The sequence below is a fragment of the Ambystoma mexicanum genome, chromosome 3p, assembly GCF_040938575.1.
Source record: "Ambystoma mexicanum isolate Mex_15411 chromosome 3p, UKY_AmexF1_1, whole genome shotgun sequence".
Classification (NCBI taxonomy): domain Eukaryota; kingdom Metazoa; phylum Chordata; class Amphibia; order Caudata; family Ambystomatidae; genus Ambystoma; species Ambystoma mexicanum.
In genome coordinates, this window is record NC_090925.1 from 322,600,196 (window position 1) to 322,620,167 (window position 19,972).

The following is a 19,972-nucleotide window of genomic DNA, read 5'->3' on the forward strand; positions in this document are numbered from 1 at the left end:
CATTGCAGATATAGATCAAACAAACACACGAACAAGGGAAGAATACTCTCCCACTTAAAACAAAGCCTGCCTCACATCTTCAGTGGCAGAAACCTTTTCAACAGACAAGACAAGAGCATGAATACATCATTTACTTTTCTTTGGTAAGGTTCTTTTTGGATGGATTAGTCCATTCAATCACAGATTCCTCACGTTAGAAATATCCTGCAGGCATACATCTGGCTTAGAAAACGTGTTCAGCCACAGCGTGGCACCTTTCAGCTCCACTCTGTATTTTTGGTGATTCTAGATGTGATGTCATAAGAGGTATACATAAAGCTGCCTGTGCCCAATTACCTCAGTGCCTATTTACTTTCCTATACACCTGCTGAGCAACGACAGAACTGAAAGATTGCAAGCCTCCTAATGAGGCGTAGGTTAGGCGGTCAATGAGGAATCTGTGGGAGGAAAGACTAATACATCAGAAGAGCAAATTACTTAACTTTGGCAACGTTCTTTATAATGGATTTATCGGTCCTCACACTAATTGCTCTTCTTATAAATGTATTTGCCAGTGTCAGTCTGACTACAGAATATTTTTCAGCCACCAGGGGGTGCACTGTGGCTCCACGGTTGCATCTGTGGCATTTTCGACTCTAGATGTTAGGTCATAGGTAGTATACATGGAGCTGGCTGTGCCCCATGGCCTCAGTTACACACAGCTTTCCCTGCACTCAGCTTCTGAGGATCCAAAGAACTGCAAGACGTACAAACATTTAAATGAGGAGTATACAGAGAGGGTAATGAGGAATCTGTGAGAGGAAGGACATTAGTGAAGTCAAGTATTTTTTTCTTCTAATGGATTCAAATCCTCCAACAAATTTCTCATTTTAGGACTCACAAAGAAGTACAGAACCTGGGAGTAGAGAAACCATCACCTAAACTTGTAAACTCCATACGACAAAAGTAGACGTCCTGACCCGAAAAGGAATCTATCTGGACAGGGTCTGTTTACTAAAAGCCCTTGCATCCCAAGAACGGACAAAGGCGACAGAGAGCTGGTACACTTTCTTGATGTTCCTTGTCCAAGGGACAAAGTAAATGAGAGGCCTCTGGGTGGCCCAGATGATGAAAACGTTCCTTGTTACTAGAAAGATGAGGCAGAGGGAAGAAGACCGAAGATGGATCCTCTTTGAAAGTTGAAAGTCAACAGGACCCTTGGAAGAAAGGTCTGTCTCAATCTCAAAGTCACTTTTTCCATAGAGAATACTAGGTAAGAAGGTTTAATGCAAAAGACACACAAGTTCACTGCCATGGCAAGCAGAAAAATCACTGAGGTGGAGCAGGCAGGAGAGCAAGAGCTGTCATCAAAAACATCAGAACAATGTTCACATTCTATATCAGAGCAACAATCTAGCAGGAAGAAAACTGGTTGGATTACCCTGTAAAGAACTGCATTACAGTGGGGAAGGTCAGGGAGCCTTGTTCGGGAGTCAAGGTCAAAATAGTGAACACGTACCCCATTAACAGTGCTAGTCTGAAGGCTCTTGGCAAATGTAGAGCAGAAAACAAGAACAGAACAATGCAGGGAAGTCATTGGATGCGGACCTTTCCCACAGCACCAGCTAGAAAATTTAGAGTCAGTAGAACGAATTACTTACGGCTCTGTAATGTTCTATCTGATGAATGTTCCTCCCACCGATTCCGCATCTATGATATCCTATCCACAGCGCAGCTGCTCTTCCGAAGCCAGGATGGTGCATAGCATGGCTTAGCGCCAGCTCCATCTGACACCTCTAGGCATGCGCGCCGAACAGGACGCCAGTATTTATTGAGGCGCTGCTCCCCGTGACATTCGTTCCACCCTTTTCCCCTAACAGTCTGATGCTGATGGACAGCAGAACAAAGGTGTACTCCTTCTCCACCAAGTGGGGCAGTTTGGGAGGGTGAGGAGGTAAACGTGGGAGGAACATCCATAAGAAAGAACATTGCAGAGAGGTTAAGCCATTTGTTCTTCTAATGTATTCCTTCCTCCAACGGGTTCCTCATCTTTGATACACTCCCATAGAAGTACAACGATTAGTGGAGGGAGGAGAGCAAGAACACCACCAAAACCAGAAAACTCTGAAGGACCGCTCTACCAAAATGAGTCCCGACTGAGAATCCAAGCAGTAATGCTTTGCAAACAAGTTAAGTGATGCCCAGGTACCTGTCATGCAAATGGCCAGAACAGGAACTCCACATTGCAGAGCGGAGGTGAGGGCCTGGCCTCTAGTGGAATGGGCCAGGAGACATTCAGGCACATCCTTACCAGCCAGATCATAGCATTCTGAGATGCAGAGGATGATCGACCGTGACAGGGTCCGTTTAGTCACAGCCCTACCAGAATGGACAACAGCAGCACTAAGAAAAATGGAGCCATCTTTCCTGGATTCCCTCATTCGAGAGCGTTATTAGAGGGCCTGCATTGGGTCCAGCTGATAGAATCGTTCCTCTGCCTTGGAAGGTTGAGGCAGGGGTAAAAAGACAGGAGGAATGATCTGTTGAGAGAAATGCAAATCCGAGACCACCTTTGGAGGGAAGGATGGCCTTACTCTGAGTGTCGCCTTCTCTTTGGTGAAAAACAAATAGGGAGGTTTAGCTGCCAATGCCTGGAGCTCAGTCACCAGTCTAGTGGAAGTAATGGCCACAGGCAAAATCATCTTGTGTGTGAGTAATATGAAGGAACAAGAACGCAGGGGCTCAAACAGAGCAGCCATGAGAAATATTAATACTCACTCAAGTCCCAAGCTGGAACAACAAACTAGCGTATGGGAAACCGATTACACAATCCCTGCAAAAATTGCCATGACCCTGGCGATTGTGAAAATCGAGCCCTGCTCTGGGATTCTCTTGAAAATCCAAACAGCAGCAAGATGTGATTTCACAGTGCTGATCAGCAAGCCAGCTGGGCTAAAGACAGCAAATATTTCTAGCACAAAGAATGTGAAACAGGTATAATGTAAAAGGGTCCAGATCTCTCTCCTGGGACCAAGTTAAAACTTACATCACCTACAGACATGTATCCTAGCAGAGGGGTGCAGGTCAAAGATGTCCGCTAGTAAGTCCAACTCCTTATACCTCAAACTTTCAACAGCCATGCATGAACGTTTCGGGCTTGTGAACTACGGATGGAGGATCTGTCCTTACGAATGGGATAGGACATCAGCTCACTGTGTAAGGCGCAAGGGAGGGCACATGGATATGTCCAGCAATTCCAAGTACCATCTTCTCGGGGCCGGAGCAATTGAGCCAGCGGCATGACAGGGATTGGAGAGAACGCAGAGTAGGTCAGAACCCCACTCTTCCGTCAGTGCATCCCCAAAGTGCTCCCAGTCGTGGAAATTCCGGTGAGCAGAACCACCTGCACTTCCTGTTCACACGAAGTGAAGAGGTCCAACTGAGGAGTCCGCCCAGTAGGAGGACACCTCAAGCATAACTTCATGACAGAGCTCCCGCTCATGGGAGGCTGAAATCTGTCTGCTCAAGTCATCCGCAATGACTTTCTTCCCTTCCCGTTAGATGAGCCACCGTCAGAGACATGTTGTTTTCCAGTGCCCAGCACCAATGGATAGAGTCAAGGAGCCAAGACCACCTCGTTTGTTGAGGTAGTGCATGGCAACCGTTCAGACCAATATGCACTTGCCCTGTACCACAAGAAGACGACAACCAAGGCCAGCCTGACCAAACAATGCTCAAGGAAATTGATGTAATCTCTGCATAACGATAGAGACCACAGGTTGCTCACTGTCAGGTCTTGAAGGTGACTGCTCCAACCTTTCAGGGGCACGTCTGTGACTAGTGGCAGTTGGGGCTGTGGTTGTCAAAACAAAATGCCTTCCAGTAGGTTTTCTCTCTTGAACCACCAGTAGAGGTCTCTGGACACTTTCACTGAGACCCACGAAGATCTGAGATGTGTTCCTGAAACTGGGACCAGTGAGAACAGAAAACCCACTGTAGTACCTCACGCATATTCAGGCCTCTGGCACAACAAGAATACAGGAGGCCACAACATCTGTGAGAAAGGCATGGTATCAACAGATGACAAACACAAGTGATACAATTTCAAAACCTTTATTTTGCTGGTCAAGATGGTGTAATGCCTAAATTGCCCTAGCTCTAAGGAGGACATGTTCCCTAAAAGAAAGTAAGCTAAGGGAAATCGAAGTCTCTTAGTCCAAAAAACAATGTTGTCTGTGTCAAATCCTATACTTGCCCTCACTTCTATATGATAACAACGTGTAGGGGAACTGGATAAACTCAGTAGTGTTCAAAATAAAATCAAGAAGGCACTGGAGTTCTTCGGTAGCTCCCTTCCCAAAGTTCAAAGCACTCAGGATCTCAAAGCTCAACAGGCTTTTAAGGATTCAAAAGTTCAAAGTACCTTATTTCTCACAACAGGTCTCTGTTATGCTCACCTGGTTCCACGGGGACGCCACCCAGCAGTTGGGACTCTGGTATTCTTCTCTGCGGTTCCCAGGTGTGACCAGCGGGGGAATTCTGCCTTGTTTTTAATGCAGGTGTGTTCTCCGTCCTGCCTTCTATGCAGGGGCGTGTTGTGCTTGGTGGGCGATTGCAATCTAGTTACTTCACTGAAGCCGGCCCGCTTTGAGTCTTTCAGGTAGGTCTTATTGCTGTGGTATATTGTTGTTCTTGCATGCCTTTCTTGGCTTAACTAATGTCTCTTTCTCTTCCTTAGGTGCGCGAAGTCCAATTTTTTGCTTTGACTGAATTGGGTCACGCCGGTAAGTGATGGCGTATTTAGAGCACCTTGATGCGGTGAGTAGGCGCTATGCGCAGCGCTATGATGCCTTGCCTTTGCTAACTTGTTGTCTTTTCTTTCCCCATAGGTCACGGTGTTCACCCGGTGCATGAAATTCCTGAGGCGATGCTGGTCGAGGAGCGGTTTGCGAGGTAAGCTTTTCAGCACCGTTCGTTAAATTGTAAAATGTCTAATGCCTTGTGTCTCTTCCCTTTTTGCAGATCCGTCGGTCCAGGAGGAGCGCTGGTTCAGGGATGCTGATCGCGAGAGCTGTGGGCTTCTAACAATGAAATTACAGGTAAGCTGCTACTGCTAACGATGTCCTTTTCCTTCTTTGCAGATGCTGTTCTTCCGAGGTTCGCGGGTGCAGCTGAACACGGTGAGCGTCACGTTGCAGAATTGCAAAGTAACGCGAAGCGTGTTATCCCAGTCGGGTGTGGTTTAAATAGCTTCAAGAAAGTAGTCCAGGTAAAGTAGTTCCTATGGTACCACACCCAAAAATAATATACCGCATAGCTTGGTTCCAAGGAGCCAAGCTATGTGGATGCCTCCATGTTGACTGGCACTGAAATAAAGTAGTTCCCAACACAAGTCCCATGTCAAGTATGAGCCTGGCGCCGAAGGTGCCAGGACTGGCCCCAAGAAGGCCTCGGCCAAGGATGCCTGAGTTTATCGAAGAACCAAGTCAAGACCCTTCCTGGCCCATGGGCATGCCAGGGGGTTTTCTGGATGTGGGTCGTGACAGCACTCCCCCCCCCAAGGCCCCTCTCAAGGTGTTCCTTCTGTCCGGCCAGGTTTAGTTGGGAAGTTTCGATGATGGTGTTTGATCAGACGTGGAGCATGAACGTTTTCACAAGGTTCCCAGGACCTATCTTGGGGTCCAAATCCTTTCCAATCAATTAGATAATATAGCTTCCCCCTTGAGTACTTAGAATCCAGGATGCCTTTAACTTAAAATTGTGGTTCCCCGTCAATAAGTATGGGTTTCGGTGGTATCCCAATCCGTGAACCGGGTTGCATTGGTTTTAAAAGGGACACATGAAATACCGGGTGGATTTGTAGATTGGATGGTAAATCTAATTTGACGGCCGTTGGATTAATAATCGCCTTGATGGTGTAGGGCCCTAAGTACCTGGGATGAAAGGTCCGGGATCCTTTGATGGGTATAAACCTGGCGGCCAGCCAAACCTTGTCCCCTACTTGATTGTCTGGAGCCTTTTTCCTGTGTTGATCGGCAAATTGTTTTTGCTTGTCTTTGGCGCGAATGAGATGTTTTTGGCCTTTTTGAAAGCCTGAGTGATGTTGGTGTGAAGGGTTTTTACTGCTGGCATTTCCAAGCTGGTTGGGAGATCCAGTTCTGAGGTACGTGGGTTTCTACCATATAGGGTGTAAAAGGGTGTTTGTCCGGTACTGGAATGCAAAGAGTTGTTACATGCATACTCGGCTATCCATAGTAAGTCCTTCCAGTCTCTTAGTTCGTGATGCAACATGCATCGTAGGTATTGCTCAAGGGTCTGGTTGGTCCTCTCGGTCTGACCGTTCGTTTGGGGATGATGGCTAGTAGATAGCCGGATGTCAATTTGCACCATTGCACAACACTTTCTCCAGATGTTGGAGACGAACTGGCTACCTCGATCGGAGATCAGGACTGATGGGAAGCCATGTAGTTTAACAATACCGTCCAGAAATACCTTTGCTAGAGTGGATGCGTCAGGGAGGCCTTTGAGCGGAATAAAGTGTGCCATCTTTGAGAATAGGTCTACGACTACAAGAAAGTTGTTAAACTCTTGACTGGAAGGTAGATCCGTGATGAAGTCGAGGGAAAGAGTGCGCCATGGTGCAGGAGGAATGTCCAAAGGTTTCAGAAGGCCAGATGGTTTTTGTTTTTGCGACTTATTTTGTGCGCAGACTCCACACAACTGAATGTATTGGATGACGTCTTTAGCCAAGCTAAAACAGAACTTCTGGTGGCCTACCTGGTGTAAAGTCTTGGTGATTCCAGGGTGCCCTACGATCAGAGAATCGCGATAGCCTGAAATGATTTGTTGGTCCTTGGTGGGCATGTACAGACGACCCTTAAAAAAGGGTAAATGATCTTTGATGGAATATTGTTCCCCCTGCGCTTGACATGCACGGAGGGTATCCAGATTCATGGTTTGTTGAATCTCTTTTCTTAGTTCCATTTGGGTTAAGGCAGTAGTGAGGCCCAAGAGTTTGTCTTCGGGTATGATGGGGACTGGGTCTGGGGTTGCATAAACTATGTCATCAGTGCCGGTATGAGAGAGTGCGTCAGCTTTTCCATTCTTGACCCCTGGTCGAAATGTAATGACAATCATATTCGGCGAAGAACAGGGCCCACTGCAATTGGTGTGAAGACTGGGCTTTAGCTGTTTTCAGATATTGCAGGTTTTGGTGGTCCGTGATAACTGTAATGGTGTGTCTGGCCCCCAGAAGGTAGTGCCGCCAGGCTTTAAAGGCAGATTTGATTGCCAAGAGTTCTTTGTCTGTAATGGCATCATTTAATTCTATGGGTGAGAATTTCTTCGACCAGAAGGCCACTGGATGTAACTCGCAGGTTTCAGGATCTCTTTGTGAGAGGACAGCTTCCATTGCTATACTGGAAGCGTCTGTTTCCACGATATAAGGAAGTACTGGACGAGGATGTCGCAGGATTGGTGCAGAGGTGAACCTTTTCTTAAGTTCCTGAAAAGCTTTTTCTGCTTCTTCGGTCCAGGCACATTTGTTGTTGTTTTTTCTTAGCAATACAGTGATCGGGTGTACAACTTGGGAGAAGTCAGGTATAAACCGGCGATAGAAGTTCCCAAAGCCCAACATACTTTGTACTCCTTTTACTGACGTTGGTGATGGCCACTTCAGAACGGCGTCAACTTTATGCAGGTTCATTCTGATGCCTCCGGGAGTCAGGATAAAGCCTAGAAACTCTACTTCGGTTACGTGAAAAAAGCACTTTGAGCTTTGCAAATAAACAATGTTCACGGAGCTGGGTGAGGACTGAGCGCACGTGCTTGATATGATCCTGTTTTGAAGTTGAGTACACTATAATATCATCTATGTATACTAGGGCGCAGACATCAATTAACTCTCTCAAAACGTCATTCATGAAATATTGGAATGCTGCCGGAGCGTTGCATAACCCGAAGGGCATGACTTGATATTCGAATAAACCATATTTGGTCCGGAAAGCAGTTTTCCATTCGTCTCCCCTTCTGACCCGGACCAGGTGGTATGCTCCCCGAAGATCCAATTTAGTGTAAATCTGGGCATCTTTGACCTGGTCCAGCATTTCAGGGATAAGTGGCAAGGGGTAACGGTTTTTTACAGTGATCTGGTTCAATGCGCGGTAGTCAATACAGGTTCTTAAGTCCCCTTCTTTTTTCGGCACGAAGAACAATCAGCAGTGTCTAGGCCTGATTAAAGGATCTGATGTGAAGCCTCCTTGCCATCCTTTAACATGGTCTCTAAGCCTGTAGGAATGTCCTGTGACGCCGCCAAAATCACAGACCAAAGGAATATTTGGCTAAGGCACAGGAGGTATTGATGGATCTCAGGCCCAGGCAGCCTGAACCGAAAACCACCTTTCCCCAGGCATCCAGTCTCTTGCTCTTCTGGTCCGGGAGCAAAGAGGGAAAGACATTGTATTCAGGTTTGCCATGGCCACCTGGACAATTAAACTCTGGAGAGGCATGAGAAGATGGGAATAGCGGGTCAGAAGGAGCGACACTCTGCTTCTTGACTAGGTTCGGTCCACAGTTGGTACTGAGACCAGTAACGGCAGGGCTGGAGCCAGGGAGGGTGCCTTAGTCAAGCAGAAGGGAGGTCAAAAGGACAGGGCCATGCCACCTTGAGCGTTCACCATACTGAGAGCAGAGTAAAAGGACAAACAAGCAAGCATACCAAAATAGGAAACCCATCAGGCCATTACAAATACTCCTTTGCAGGCAACACGCCCACAGAACTGCATTTCCCAGGAGTTCCTGGGCTAAAAACTACAGAATGCAGGCCACGTTGGGAGTGGCTCAGCGTCCCGCATGCACGCAACAGGGAGCACAGGGCTTGTGCTCGAGACTTTACGCCAGCAAGATGCGTCATCAGGAGCTCTTGCACCAGAACCATAGGTGAGGGGCCACACCCCACCGGATCGAGATCCCAGCCCCTCGCACGCCTCAGGTAAGTCCTGCAAGCGCGTCAGCTATCACAGATAGCACAGGGTTGTGTAGGGGGCCTAGCCACACCCAAGTCCTGGCCCCTGCCTCCCACTGAGATAAGTGCTGGTAGCTGCTGCATGCCGCACCAAGCGAGCGAAAGGCCCGGAATGCCGTGCACTGACCCATTAATCCCAGCACATTCCCCAGTGCATGTATAACAGCGCCTATGCGTCAGCACCTCCTACCAGCGCACCCTGCTACGTGCATTTATAAAAGACTTACAGTCGTGAAAGCGACTGCTACATGCAGTCAAGCCACGTGCGGCTGAAACTGAATGCTCATAAGCCACCTGCAGCCCCTGTGAACCCACGCATGAATAGCACGTGAAGTAGCCATGTACGGCGAACTAACAAAAAACATTAACCCATGCAAAGTCGGTGCACGTGAAGCCACGTGCGACAGTCACATATAGCAGCTGTACTAATTGCAGTGTTTTCTTACTGCAAGGTGATCTGGCTGGGACTCCGCAGGAGACACCAGGGACACTCCGCCTCACCACCACTCAAAGCTAAGTGTTCTATCTTGCCTCTGCCATTTGTTTTGGGCTCTTGTTCAGGGGTGGGATCTATAGGAGAAGAGTGTGTTGTGCATGAGTGATACAGTACAGTGATAAGATGTACAATCATAATGTTTACCCAATGTCCCCTTTCCCATCCATAACCTCTCCCTAATCCTCTTACCAGTTTCCCTCACCCCCCGTACCTATCCAACCCATTGTCTGAACCACGTTAGCTATCAGGCATTGAAAAGAGGCCCGAGTCTTACCTGGGGTAGGAGCATGGAGCGCGTCACATTCTGGTAAATTGTGCCGACTGCTAGAATCTTGCAAGTCTGCTGCAAGATCCACACCAAGCCATCATCTTCTCCGTAAACATAGTCTGGGAAATCCCTTACTTCCCTGGGACACAGGGGTTCCAACCCAAATGGAATGGGGTCACCCACCTTCTCATAACTTTCCTCCATTTGAGACATAAATGCACCCCAAGGGAGCAGGCCATGTTCACAGCCAACTCCCAAGGAATCCTGGTGCCAGGGGCACTACAGGGACAGATGTCGGGCCGGAAGAGACATGCTCTAAGACGGAGAAGTCCAGGCTTGAGATGGCTTGTCCAAGCATGGTGGACACCAATGGCACCAGCGGGGACGAGGTTGAAGCTGTCGGCGATTGGGCCTCAGGCGCTGGGGCCTTGGTGAAGAAGTCTAGCATCTTCAGCCAAAAGCCCCCCCATTCCTCATGTATGGATGACTGGGTGAGGACACGTACCTGCTGTGCCTCTGCCTCACATGAGTCTCTGGAGCAGCGACTCCTTTTCCTCAAGGAGGTAGAAGAATGGTGTTTTTCGAAGATCCACCAGGGGAACGAGACCTCTTCCAGTGCAGCTGCTTCTTTCTGTACGCAGTCGATGCAAGGTTTAAAACCTGAAGACTTCACTGCGTTCTGCATGTTGTGATATGGGAAAAAAAAATAACTTCAAAATAGAGTGGTGCACGAGCAGAGTGCGTGGAAAAAAGGAACAAAGATCAGAGCGCAGCACCTCAATCTACACTGGCCCGACGTCATGTCTGGTGCTGGGTGCATTGAGGCCCCCTTGCAGCAGTAAAGCAGCTTCCGAAGAGCAGCTGCGCTGGGAGATAATTATCAACAATGAGAAATCCATAGTATGAAGGAATACATTATAAAGTATTCTTACGTGGCCATTCTGGCCTTTATTGGTACAGCCAGTCCGGACGTGTTGCATATCTAAACTGGCTACACCATTGTAGGTCAGCACAGACAAGTAAGAACAATTATTAAGCTGGCTTTAACCTGGAACCAGTAAAAAATGTCATGCCATAACAAGAAATGTCCAGACTGGCTGTCACTTCACAAATGTAACCCCGAACCCCAATTAGAGGTAAAATCAGCGTGCGCCCCACCACACAAGTATTCATAGAGCATTCATATATTTTTACAGGCGCACCATTAGAGCATTCATACACTCTCTCATTCACACACGCGCCCATACAACACATTCTCATTCCCACGTGCACCCAAACATGTACTTTTTTATTCACATGCGCACTTATAAATACAAACCCACCGTAAAGACGCATACATTTTTATTCTTAATCTGCAGCCCAGGTCCGGACTCCACTGAGCCTCAAACTACCTCAGGCTCCAGCAATGGCCCTCCAGCTCTAGCACAGCACTTAACAGGAACCAAGTTGAGATTCCTGCACGTGCAGTGTGGCGCTGGAGTAGATTTTTCACACAGCTCCTGGGATTCAGAATGTGCAGGTGGGACAGGAGCGTCCCCTTCACTCATTCGGCCCACAAGCACCGTGGCCTGCATCCCTAACTGGACATACAAGGCTCTGGAAGAAGAATGTCCTTAGCCTTGCATCGCCTATTGAGTACAAGTACTGGGGTACTGAAACCAGCCCAGGAGCAATCTCTCCGATGTGCGCTGCTGCTGAGGGAGCGCTCTGTATTTTCATGGGGGCTGGCTTTGGCCGTCCATAATCTGTGAAAGATTGGCGTTGCATGGCCCATTATGGACAGGCTGACCCCTGCTTTTGGTGTATACACAAGACCCACAAAGGCAGCCCTTGACCATGAATGCCATTTGTGCAATGGTGGCTCATAGAGCGTGGCATGACAATTCTTTCTCTTCCAATCCCTGCCCAAGATTCCCATAATTATTGCTATAGACTAAGTACAGAAACCTACCCATAGTGACAAAGGGGAGTAGTGGAGTACCATTGCAAGGCACTACTCGGATCCCAGTAGCTGCATCATCAGTCCCCGAGCTCCGAGATGTTTTCTTGCACGCTGGATTCCTTTGGAAGAAGGATGAGATCTTGCTTTGTGATTTTCCAAGCACTAAGATACAAAAAATAATGAACACGGTTTACAAGTGAGCTAAATGGAAATAACATGTTGAATTGCTCAGAAAACAGCCAGTATGAGGTTTGAAATTCAGTTGTAGATTGTTAACTGGAGATACAACAAAAGAAGTGACCTGCCCCATGGAAAATATGGAGCTAAACTTGCCTGGATCATTAAGGGAGCTTTTCTTGCGCATTCCTCAACCACAGGAAGTGGGGGAAATGTTGGACTCTGAATAAATGAAGAACAAATTACCTTACCTCTGTTATTCCCACAGTTTACTTGTGTTAAATATACATTGCTGCAGAGTAAGCTTGATCACCTAAAACTTTCACACAGCAGTGGGTGCCGTGTTACCCAACCATCAGGATCACTCGATGCAACCTTCTACACTGGAGAGGATATCGAGCATCCATGTATAGATTGCACCGTGCCCCACGACCTCAGTTTCCCTAATGTGTCCCCATACTCAGCCGCATTAGGGAATTATCAATAAACTGGAGGAGCTCTCCATCAGTGGGACAGGAAAGGAGGGCAATGAAGATACTGTCTGTGGGAGGGATATCCTTCAAAAAGGGCATCACCAGAGGTAAGTAATTTGTTCTTCTAATGGATAGTGTCCTCCCACAGATTCCTTAATTTATATAGACTCACATAGCAGTAATATAACATTCAGTGGTGCAGAATGCAAGACCAGAAAGAATGAATGTAAGTACAGGACATTTTGGAGAAACGCTCAGCCAAAATGGGAGGCCTGACAAGACAGAATCCAGACAATGCTTGATAAATGTGTGCAATGATGACCTTAATGGTATTTGAGGCCTTCACTATTTCTTTTAATCCTATTGCAAAATGTTCTGCAATACAAAACATCCAATGGGACATTTTACCCAGTCGAGGGTCAGTATAGCCAATGAAAAGTTGATCGTACAGTCTAAAAACTCTAGTTTTAGCTAGGTAGAAAGCTCAAGGCTCTCTTGGGATCCAGTGTGTGAAACCTCTCCTCTTCCTTTGAAGGGTGAGGAGTGTAAAATACTGAAAGCAGAATCACCTCGGAGAAGTGAAATTCCGATAAGAATGTGTGCAGAAATGATGGCCTCAGCCTGAGGGTGACTTTCTCCTTAGGGAAGACGGAGTACAATGGCTTGTAAGAAAGTGCCTGCAATCAATAAACCTTCTTGCAGATGGCATAACCACCAAGAAAACAGTCTTCCAAATCAGAAGCCTAAGAGGGCATGAGTGCATCGGCTAAAATGGCACCCCAATCAGTTCAGGTCCCGGCAGGGACAATAAATGGTACCAGCAGGAACTTATTTGTTAATCCCTGCAGAAATTGAATGACGATAGGAATGATAAAATAAGACCCTTAGTCTGGGGGGCGCCTGAATAGCTAGAACTCTGCAAGGTAACCGTTTACTGTTGAAGACTGTAATCCCTCTGGGCTAGATGCAGCAGTAAAAGGAAATCACAGATCCTCTTTTGCACAAAAAAATGGTTAAGCTGTCCAACTAGCTAGAAAACCTATGGTAAAAAGTAGGACTTCCATGACAATTTTAGAGATCCCACTCAGCCTCTTAGTAGCCACACATAAAGATTGAGTGAGCTCAGGCTAACGTGAAGGACCAGGCTATGGATAGAAAATAAATCTGCTTTCAGCGGAAGATGTCGAGGAGGGAAGATGTCCAAGCTAGCACGTCCTCCTGGCCCAATCTGGGGCAATTAGAATCATGGTGGTCTGGAGCCTTCTCAACCTCTAGGGAATGACTGGAACCGGCGGCAATGGATATAGGAGTGAAAAGCATTTAGGAACCCCTCCAGTGCATCCGTTAGCATCCATTCTCCATTGACATTGCCTCTCTCAGGGGAAATTCTCTGGAGCAGAACAGCTTGCACTTCCTGTTGGCACTGGATGCTAACAGATGCACTGGAGGGGTTCCTAAATGCTGGAAATCTCTGCAAATATCTGGCATAGCTTCTGATCGTGGAGACCAAACCCATGCTTACTCAGGGTATCCGCCATTGTATTCTCCCTCCCGGCAAGATGGGCAGCCGAGAAGGCGACATAGTTTTGCAATACTCAAATCAGCCAGAGCTGTAGTACCTCCCTGCATAGGGGCAGTCACTCCACTCTCCCCTCTCCCCTCTCTTGCTGAGGTAGTGCAATGCCACTTTGCTGTCCATCAGGATCAGAACTCTTAGCCTGGATGGGAGCAGGAAGCACATCATTGCAAGTGTGATTGCCCACAGCTTCAACAGGTTTACATGCATTCTTGATTCTGCTGGGGACCACAATGCACTTAGCGTGAGCTTGCCCAGGCGGGAAACCCAGATTTTCAAAGAGGCATTTGCTACTGTAGATGCCTCCGGCCATGGTTGTCAAAAGGTCTCTCACGCCATCAAGTTCTCTCTCTGAGGTCACCACAAATGGTGCTGAGGTGCACGACTTGGGACTCTCTGACCCATGCACCATGACTCTCTGTCATGGTGCCTGAAAACTGTGATCATTAAGACGTGATAAGCCATTGAAGGGACCTCATTCACAATAATGCCTGAAGAAAGTCTGAGGCTAGCAGAGTATGCGCATTCTGAAATTTCATGACCACCTGCATGGAATTTACAGCCCTGCCCTTCAGACGAGTCTTCCTCAAGCGAGAGTCCAGGACCTCCCAAATCAAAATGTATCACCTGAGTGTTCTTTAAGTTCAAGGAGAAGCTCAGTCTGTGTAAGAGATAGCAAGTTTGGATCAGATGGCCAGAGCTAATTCCACGGAACAAGCCCTGATGAGCCAATCTTACAGGTAAGAGCAAACATTGATTCCCCCCCTCCTCAGACTTCCTGCCACCACCAACCTGATGGTCCAGCAAGACCATCTAATCCTATAACTCCCAGGCCTGGAAAATCTGAATAAAGGTTACCATCTTGAATTTGTCATTCCTGAGGAACTTGCTCCAGGGCCTCTGATCCAAAATGGGATGCAGTTCTCCGTCCTTCTTCGACACCAGAAAGTAGTGGTATTACCATCCCGGCCCAACTCCATAGTAGGCACCAGCTCATGGCTGCTTTCAGCAGCAATGAATGAATCTCATGCAGGAGCAACAGATCTGGTGGCCGGAATGTCTGAATGGGCACATTACAGAAGGGAAGCAAGTAACCCTAGGCTAACACCTGCCAGAACCAACCATTCTTATGAACACTGAGCCAGCCTTACCCTACTGTTGATACGTTGAAGAACTCCTCAAAGTGGTTTTGGTGCAGAGGAGGCTCAAAAAGGGACAGAAGTTGAAGCCATCTACATTCCCTTACCACCTCTGCCTCTCTCACATTTTGTATAACTCTTTTTTCCCCTGTCTAAGGTCAGTTTGGGCTCTTTCTCTTGGGCTGAACAATGACAAGTAGTAAAAGGGTTTTACTTCCCACATAGGTGCTGAACAGGTTGTGTGAATGGTTGTCTCAATACAGCCTTTAGAGATTTCAGTGCTACTTTTGACAGCTGACATTTTTCTGGAGTATCACCTTCTTTTGAACCGAATAGGTGCATCCCTTCAAAGGGCATGTCTAACAATTTTGTTTGGACATATAGTGTTGTGAGCCAGGAAAACCCTCTAGACACTGAACTAGTGCCCATTGATTCAGCTATCCAGAGCCCGTAATCTAACCACGCTTGGAGGGTCTGGCAAGTTGCTCCCTTCTCATCCCTGACAAGCTCATTAAATCAGTCCCTTCTCTCCCCTTTGGGTAGGTGAGACAATGCCTCTGACACCATTGAGCATAAAATATTTGCCAGGTATAGAATCCATTGATGCATCAATCACACAGACCCAACAAAAGCATTGTCTGATAAACCAGGACTGGTTTCTGAGTTGGGCTCCTCCGCATGACTTATGAACAGGGTGGATAAGGCATCTGGCTTTACAATGTTTCACATCTAACTGGTAATCGATACAGAAACGGGATAGACAAAGAGCTGCCAACAATGCTGTTGCTCATTCACACATTTCAAGGGGCGCAGGGCCACCAGATTCTTGTGATCTGTTATCATGGTGATAGGCTACTACACACCTGCAAGTAGTAACAGCATCCCAGGAATGCAGTCTACATCGGCAACTCAGTGATGGTAGAATTCCTCTCAGCATCGGTCAATTCACCGGAATAGAAGGCATAGGATGTAATTATGTAATTCCTGCGTAAGCTAGACAGCGGTACGGTAGTAAACATTGTAGCTCTGAAGGAATAAGTTATTTACCTCCAACTCCTGTTCTCCAGTATTGGTATCTTTAATAGATTCACATGCTGTTTGAATAGTCCCAGCCATTAGGCTGGCAATCCTCAGTAACTTTAAATCAGTTTTCATTTTAATTCGAAAGTGTAGTCATAACTTTGGATTTCTCTTAAAGTTGTTTTGGGTCTCCCTGCACCATAGCCAATTGTTAGGGAGAATTCTCTATTTAGGCTGAATTTCCTAACCTAGTGAGTCCCCCAGCAGCTTTGCTGGATTTCTGGAGTTCGTTTTTTTCTCCTGCCAAGAGTGAGACTCTTTTTTCTCCCACTCTTGGACATGATTTATGGTGTTCCTTTGACTGTTAATGTGTTTTATGGGTTATGGGGTCCTTTACTCCATAGGGTCTCATGTGTTTTTACTATGTGTGTTACACAGACCCTCCGTGCAGTAACACAGGGGTGCCATAGTGACACCCCACCATAGACTCCATACCCTGGGACTGACTACTGTCTCCCAGGGCATGTAAAGTCACCATTGGCCTTACTAGTCCCAAATTATGAACAGAAACCAGTACAAACCATCATATTGTGGACGTACTGGTCGGGGAAATTCGATTGCCCTGGGGTCTGTTAACCGAGGGGGCACATCTCAGTCCCCCCTGATTGAGTTTTGGCTGGTGGCAGTGGATACTACTTTTTATATTCAACCGCGAATATATCCCTATGGGATTTTCCCATTGTTCGAGGCTACCAACTTTAATTATTTAATTCTCATAGCCTCGAACATACCGCCGGTTTATTTAATATTAATTCGCCGGTTGGTATTTTTTGCCAGGACTCGATTCTAAAATGGCGTTTGTGTTCTCTTCTGTGACTCCAACCCAAGTCGAGCCCTTTGTTCCACTTTTTGGCGGGCTTCTCCACAGAAGCCTCCAAAAGCGCTGCCACTCTGTCTGGGTACCACAGGGGGTGTGGGAGGGGGTTTAGGCACCCTGGACTGAGTTACCTTGGTAACTCAAGTCGCAGTCTTGTGTGATTGGCCCAAGTGGTGAGCCGGCGGGCTCACCACTTAGCATGTTTGATTGACAGCTAGGCTGAATGAATGGGGGTGTGCTGCATAAAAGCAGGGCTTTGGGGACTGGAACTTCAGAAGTCGCCACAGGACCTGAGAATCCGACGAGGGAGAAGCTGAGCCGACCTACCACGACGACACCACTGGTGGAGCCCTGCGGAACCGACTCGCCACTTTCTGACGACATAGAAGATCTCCCGGCTGGAGAGGCTTCTTCCCCTGACTGGTGGGCACAACCAGTTTACCTTATTCTCTTCGCACCCCAGATTGTCTTGTGGTCGAATTGCCCGTGCCAAGCACCCTGGCAACCGGATAACCACTTACCACTGGACTGCGAATAAAAGGACTGCTCCTTTTACCTGAGAACTCCACGGCTGGTTTCTTCCCTGGCAGTGCAACGGACTCCTGTCTTCCTCCCCGACGAGATCCTCTCTTCCCCCGGATGGAGCACTGACTTGCATCCGCTGCCAGGAACAACTGCCCCCGCTGGAGTATTCTCACCACTTTAAGGTACCGTGTCCGCCAGGCCTCCCTTTCTAAAGATTGCTACAAGGTAATAATAACCCCTTAACCTTCTGGACTGGGCTGGCCGCCTTGACCCTCTAACTGGTCCCTTTCTTTTGGTCCAACTCTTTTTGAACCTTTGCAAGACTCTTGTGCACTTCAACCGTGTGACCTTGGACACATTTCGTTCTGATCCTCTTAAAGTGGATCCAACCTACTGAACTCTAACTTCACGGTTTTACTTGCCTCCCTCTCTTGTTTTGTTCTTATGAAACCGTTGGGATCTGTTTCATATTATACTCTGCTTTTCTCTCCCTTTTTAAACGAATTATTAGAGTGCCATCTGCGTTAAGCGCTTACCGTTGTCTGAAAATAAGTGGGGCTTTACTTAAGACTTGTCTAATATTCTTGTAAGGGAGTGTATATCTTTTAGTGACCGTGTTTTTGAATTGCTTACTATTAGTGCCTGTGTGTTTTTCTAGATGTGGTTTTAAATAAATAATTATATCTCTTTTACACCAAGCTCTGGTCAGTGTTTACTTGTTCTACTATGTTCTTTTGACCTATTGTGAATACTCTGTATACTGCCCAACTCTTCTTGAGGGAAGTCTGACTGCTCAGCCACAGCTACCAAGTGAATCTGTGTGGTACAGACTGCTACCAAGTGGGTTTACTGCCAAACACCTGTAGTCTTAAATCTTTTTCAGCGGTCCCAGAGGGAACTGCACAGGTTTCTGCCTAACACCAATAGGCACAGTTTCCCTTAACGCCTCCCCTAGAGACCATATTCATATTAGCATAGCGCATGTGAAAGTGGCAAGATGAGTCAAGAGCTATTTGCTGGGCAGGCCGGAGGGTCGCATTTGAATCTATGAATGATACCAATGCTGGATAACAGTAGTTACAAGTAACTAACTTATTCTTTCTCCGGCATTGGATCTTTCATAGATTCACATGCTGTTTGAATAGATGATAAAGCAGACGGATACAGTGCAAAATGAGTGAAGGAAATAGTCTCACCTTCAGGAAAGCACACCTTATGTGAACGGATGGCGGAGCACTGCTTGTCTGACCCTAACTCCTCTGTGGAATCCCTGTCAACGCAGTAGAACTTTGTGAAGGTGTGGACAGACCTCCATGTGGCCAGCCTGCAGATATCCAACCACAGGACACCAGAGAGAAAGGCAGTGGTGGAAGAAACGGCGCTTGTCTAGTGCGACCTAGGCTGACCAGGAAGGGGCATGTTAGTGATGTGGTGGCAGCAGGAGATGCAAGCAGAACGCCATCGGGAGATGGACAGCCCTTTGCCCACAAACGTGGAACCAAAAGCCATGAAAATTGAGATGACTTGCAGAACTGCTTGGTACGGGGAACATAATACTTTGCAGCCCGCATGGCGTGTAAGGAATGCAGCAAGCAATCCACTGGTGTAGAAGGAGAATCAAACAAGATAGGCAGGACCAAAGGTTCATTAAAATGGACATACGAAGACAGCTTGGGCATGAAAGTGGGATTCACCCGGAACTGGAGGCTTGCAGGATAAAGCTTGGATCTCTCCCACTCTGCTGGTAGAGGTGATGGCGAACAAGAAAGAAACTTGATATTGTCTTGTGCAAGGGCTCAAAGGGAGGACCCGTAAACTTGGAAAGAACAAAGCTCAGCTCCCAAGCTGAAGCCGTTGCCCACAATAGCGGGAAAGCACGGAAGAGTCCCATGAGGAATTCTCAAAAAGTCGAAGGGATCATAACAAGAGCGTGGTAGAGATGCGAGTAAATCTTGAAATCACAGACAGATGGACCTTAACACAGGAATGCCCAAGAACACCGCAGGCCAGTGACAAAGTATGGTAGAATGTCCTGAGGTTGGAAATGGAAAGGATCAATGTTATTATCAGCACAACAAACCTTGTTCTAACACTTCCAGTTGTGATTGTAAGGGCCGCACAAACGTTAGTAAGAATGTCCCTGCAGTCTTGTGGCATGGGAATGTGTCATAATTCTAGTAAAGTAGGAGCCACACAGTCAGAATGAGAAAGGCAGGGTGTTGTTGCAGGACCGCTCCCTTGTCCCTGGAGAGAAGATTGAAGACAGGAGGCATTCTGATGGGAGGTGCGGACAAGAGGAGTTTCGAAAACCAGAATTATCTCGGCCAGGCTGGAGCCACCAGAATGAGTTTGCACCACTCTCGCCTGTAAGCATGCAGGACCCTGGGGATGAGCGGAAACGGCGGGACTGCGTAGAGAAACTTGTTTGTCTGCAGAAATGTGAAGGCATCTCCAAGACTTCCAGCCTGAGGGAACCTG

At 47.3% G+C, this 19,972-nt stretch overlaps 1 protein-coding gene across 7 annotated transcripts in view; it reads right to left on the minus strand.

Moving 5' to 3' along the window:
- The window catches only part of RTEL1 (regulator of telomere elongation helicase 1), a 1,752,068-nt gene that overhangs the window by 32,887 nt on the left and 1,699,209 nt on the right, over positions 1-19,972 (minus strand). For 6 of the 7 annotated variants that reach the window (XM_069650890.1, XM_069650893.1, XM_069650896.1 and 3 more), the window contains one exon: positions 11,717-11,869. In XM_069650890.1, coding sequence (XP_069506991.1) covers positions 11,717-11,869 — 153 coding nt within the window. Of the gene's footprint in view, positions 1-10,289; positions 10,445-11,716; positions 11,870-19,972 lie in introns of those variants that run through there. The other variant, XM_069650895.1, reaches the window with a different exon arrangement.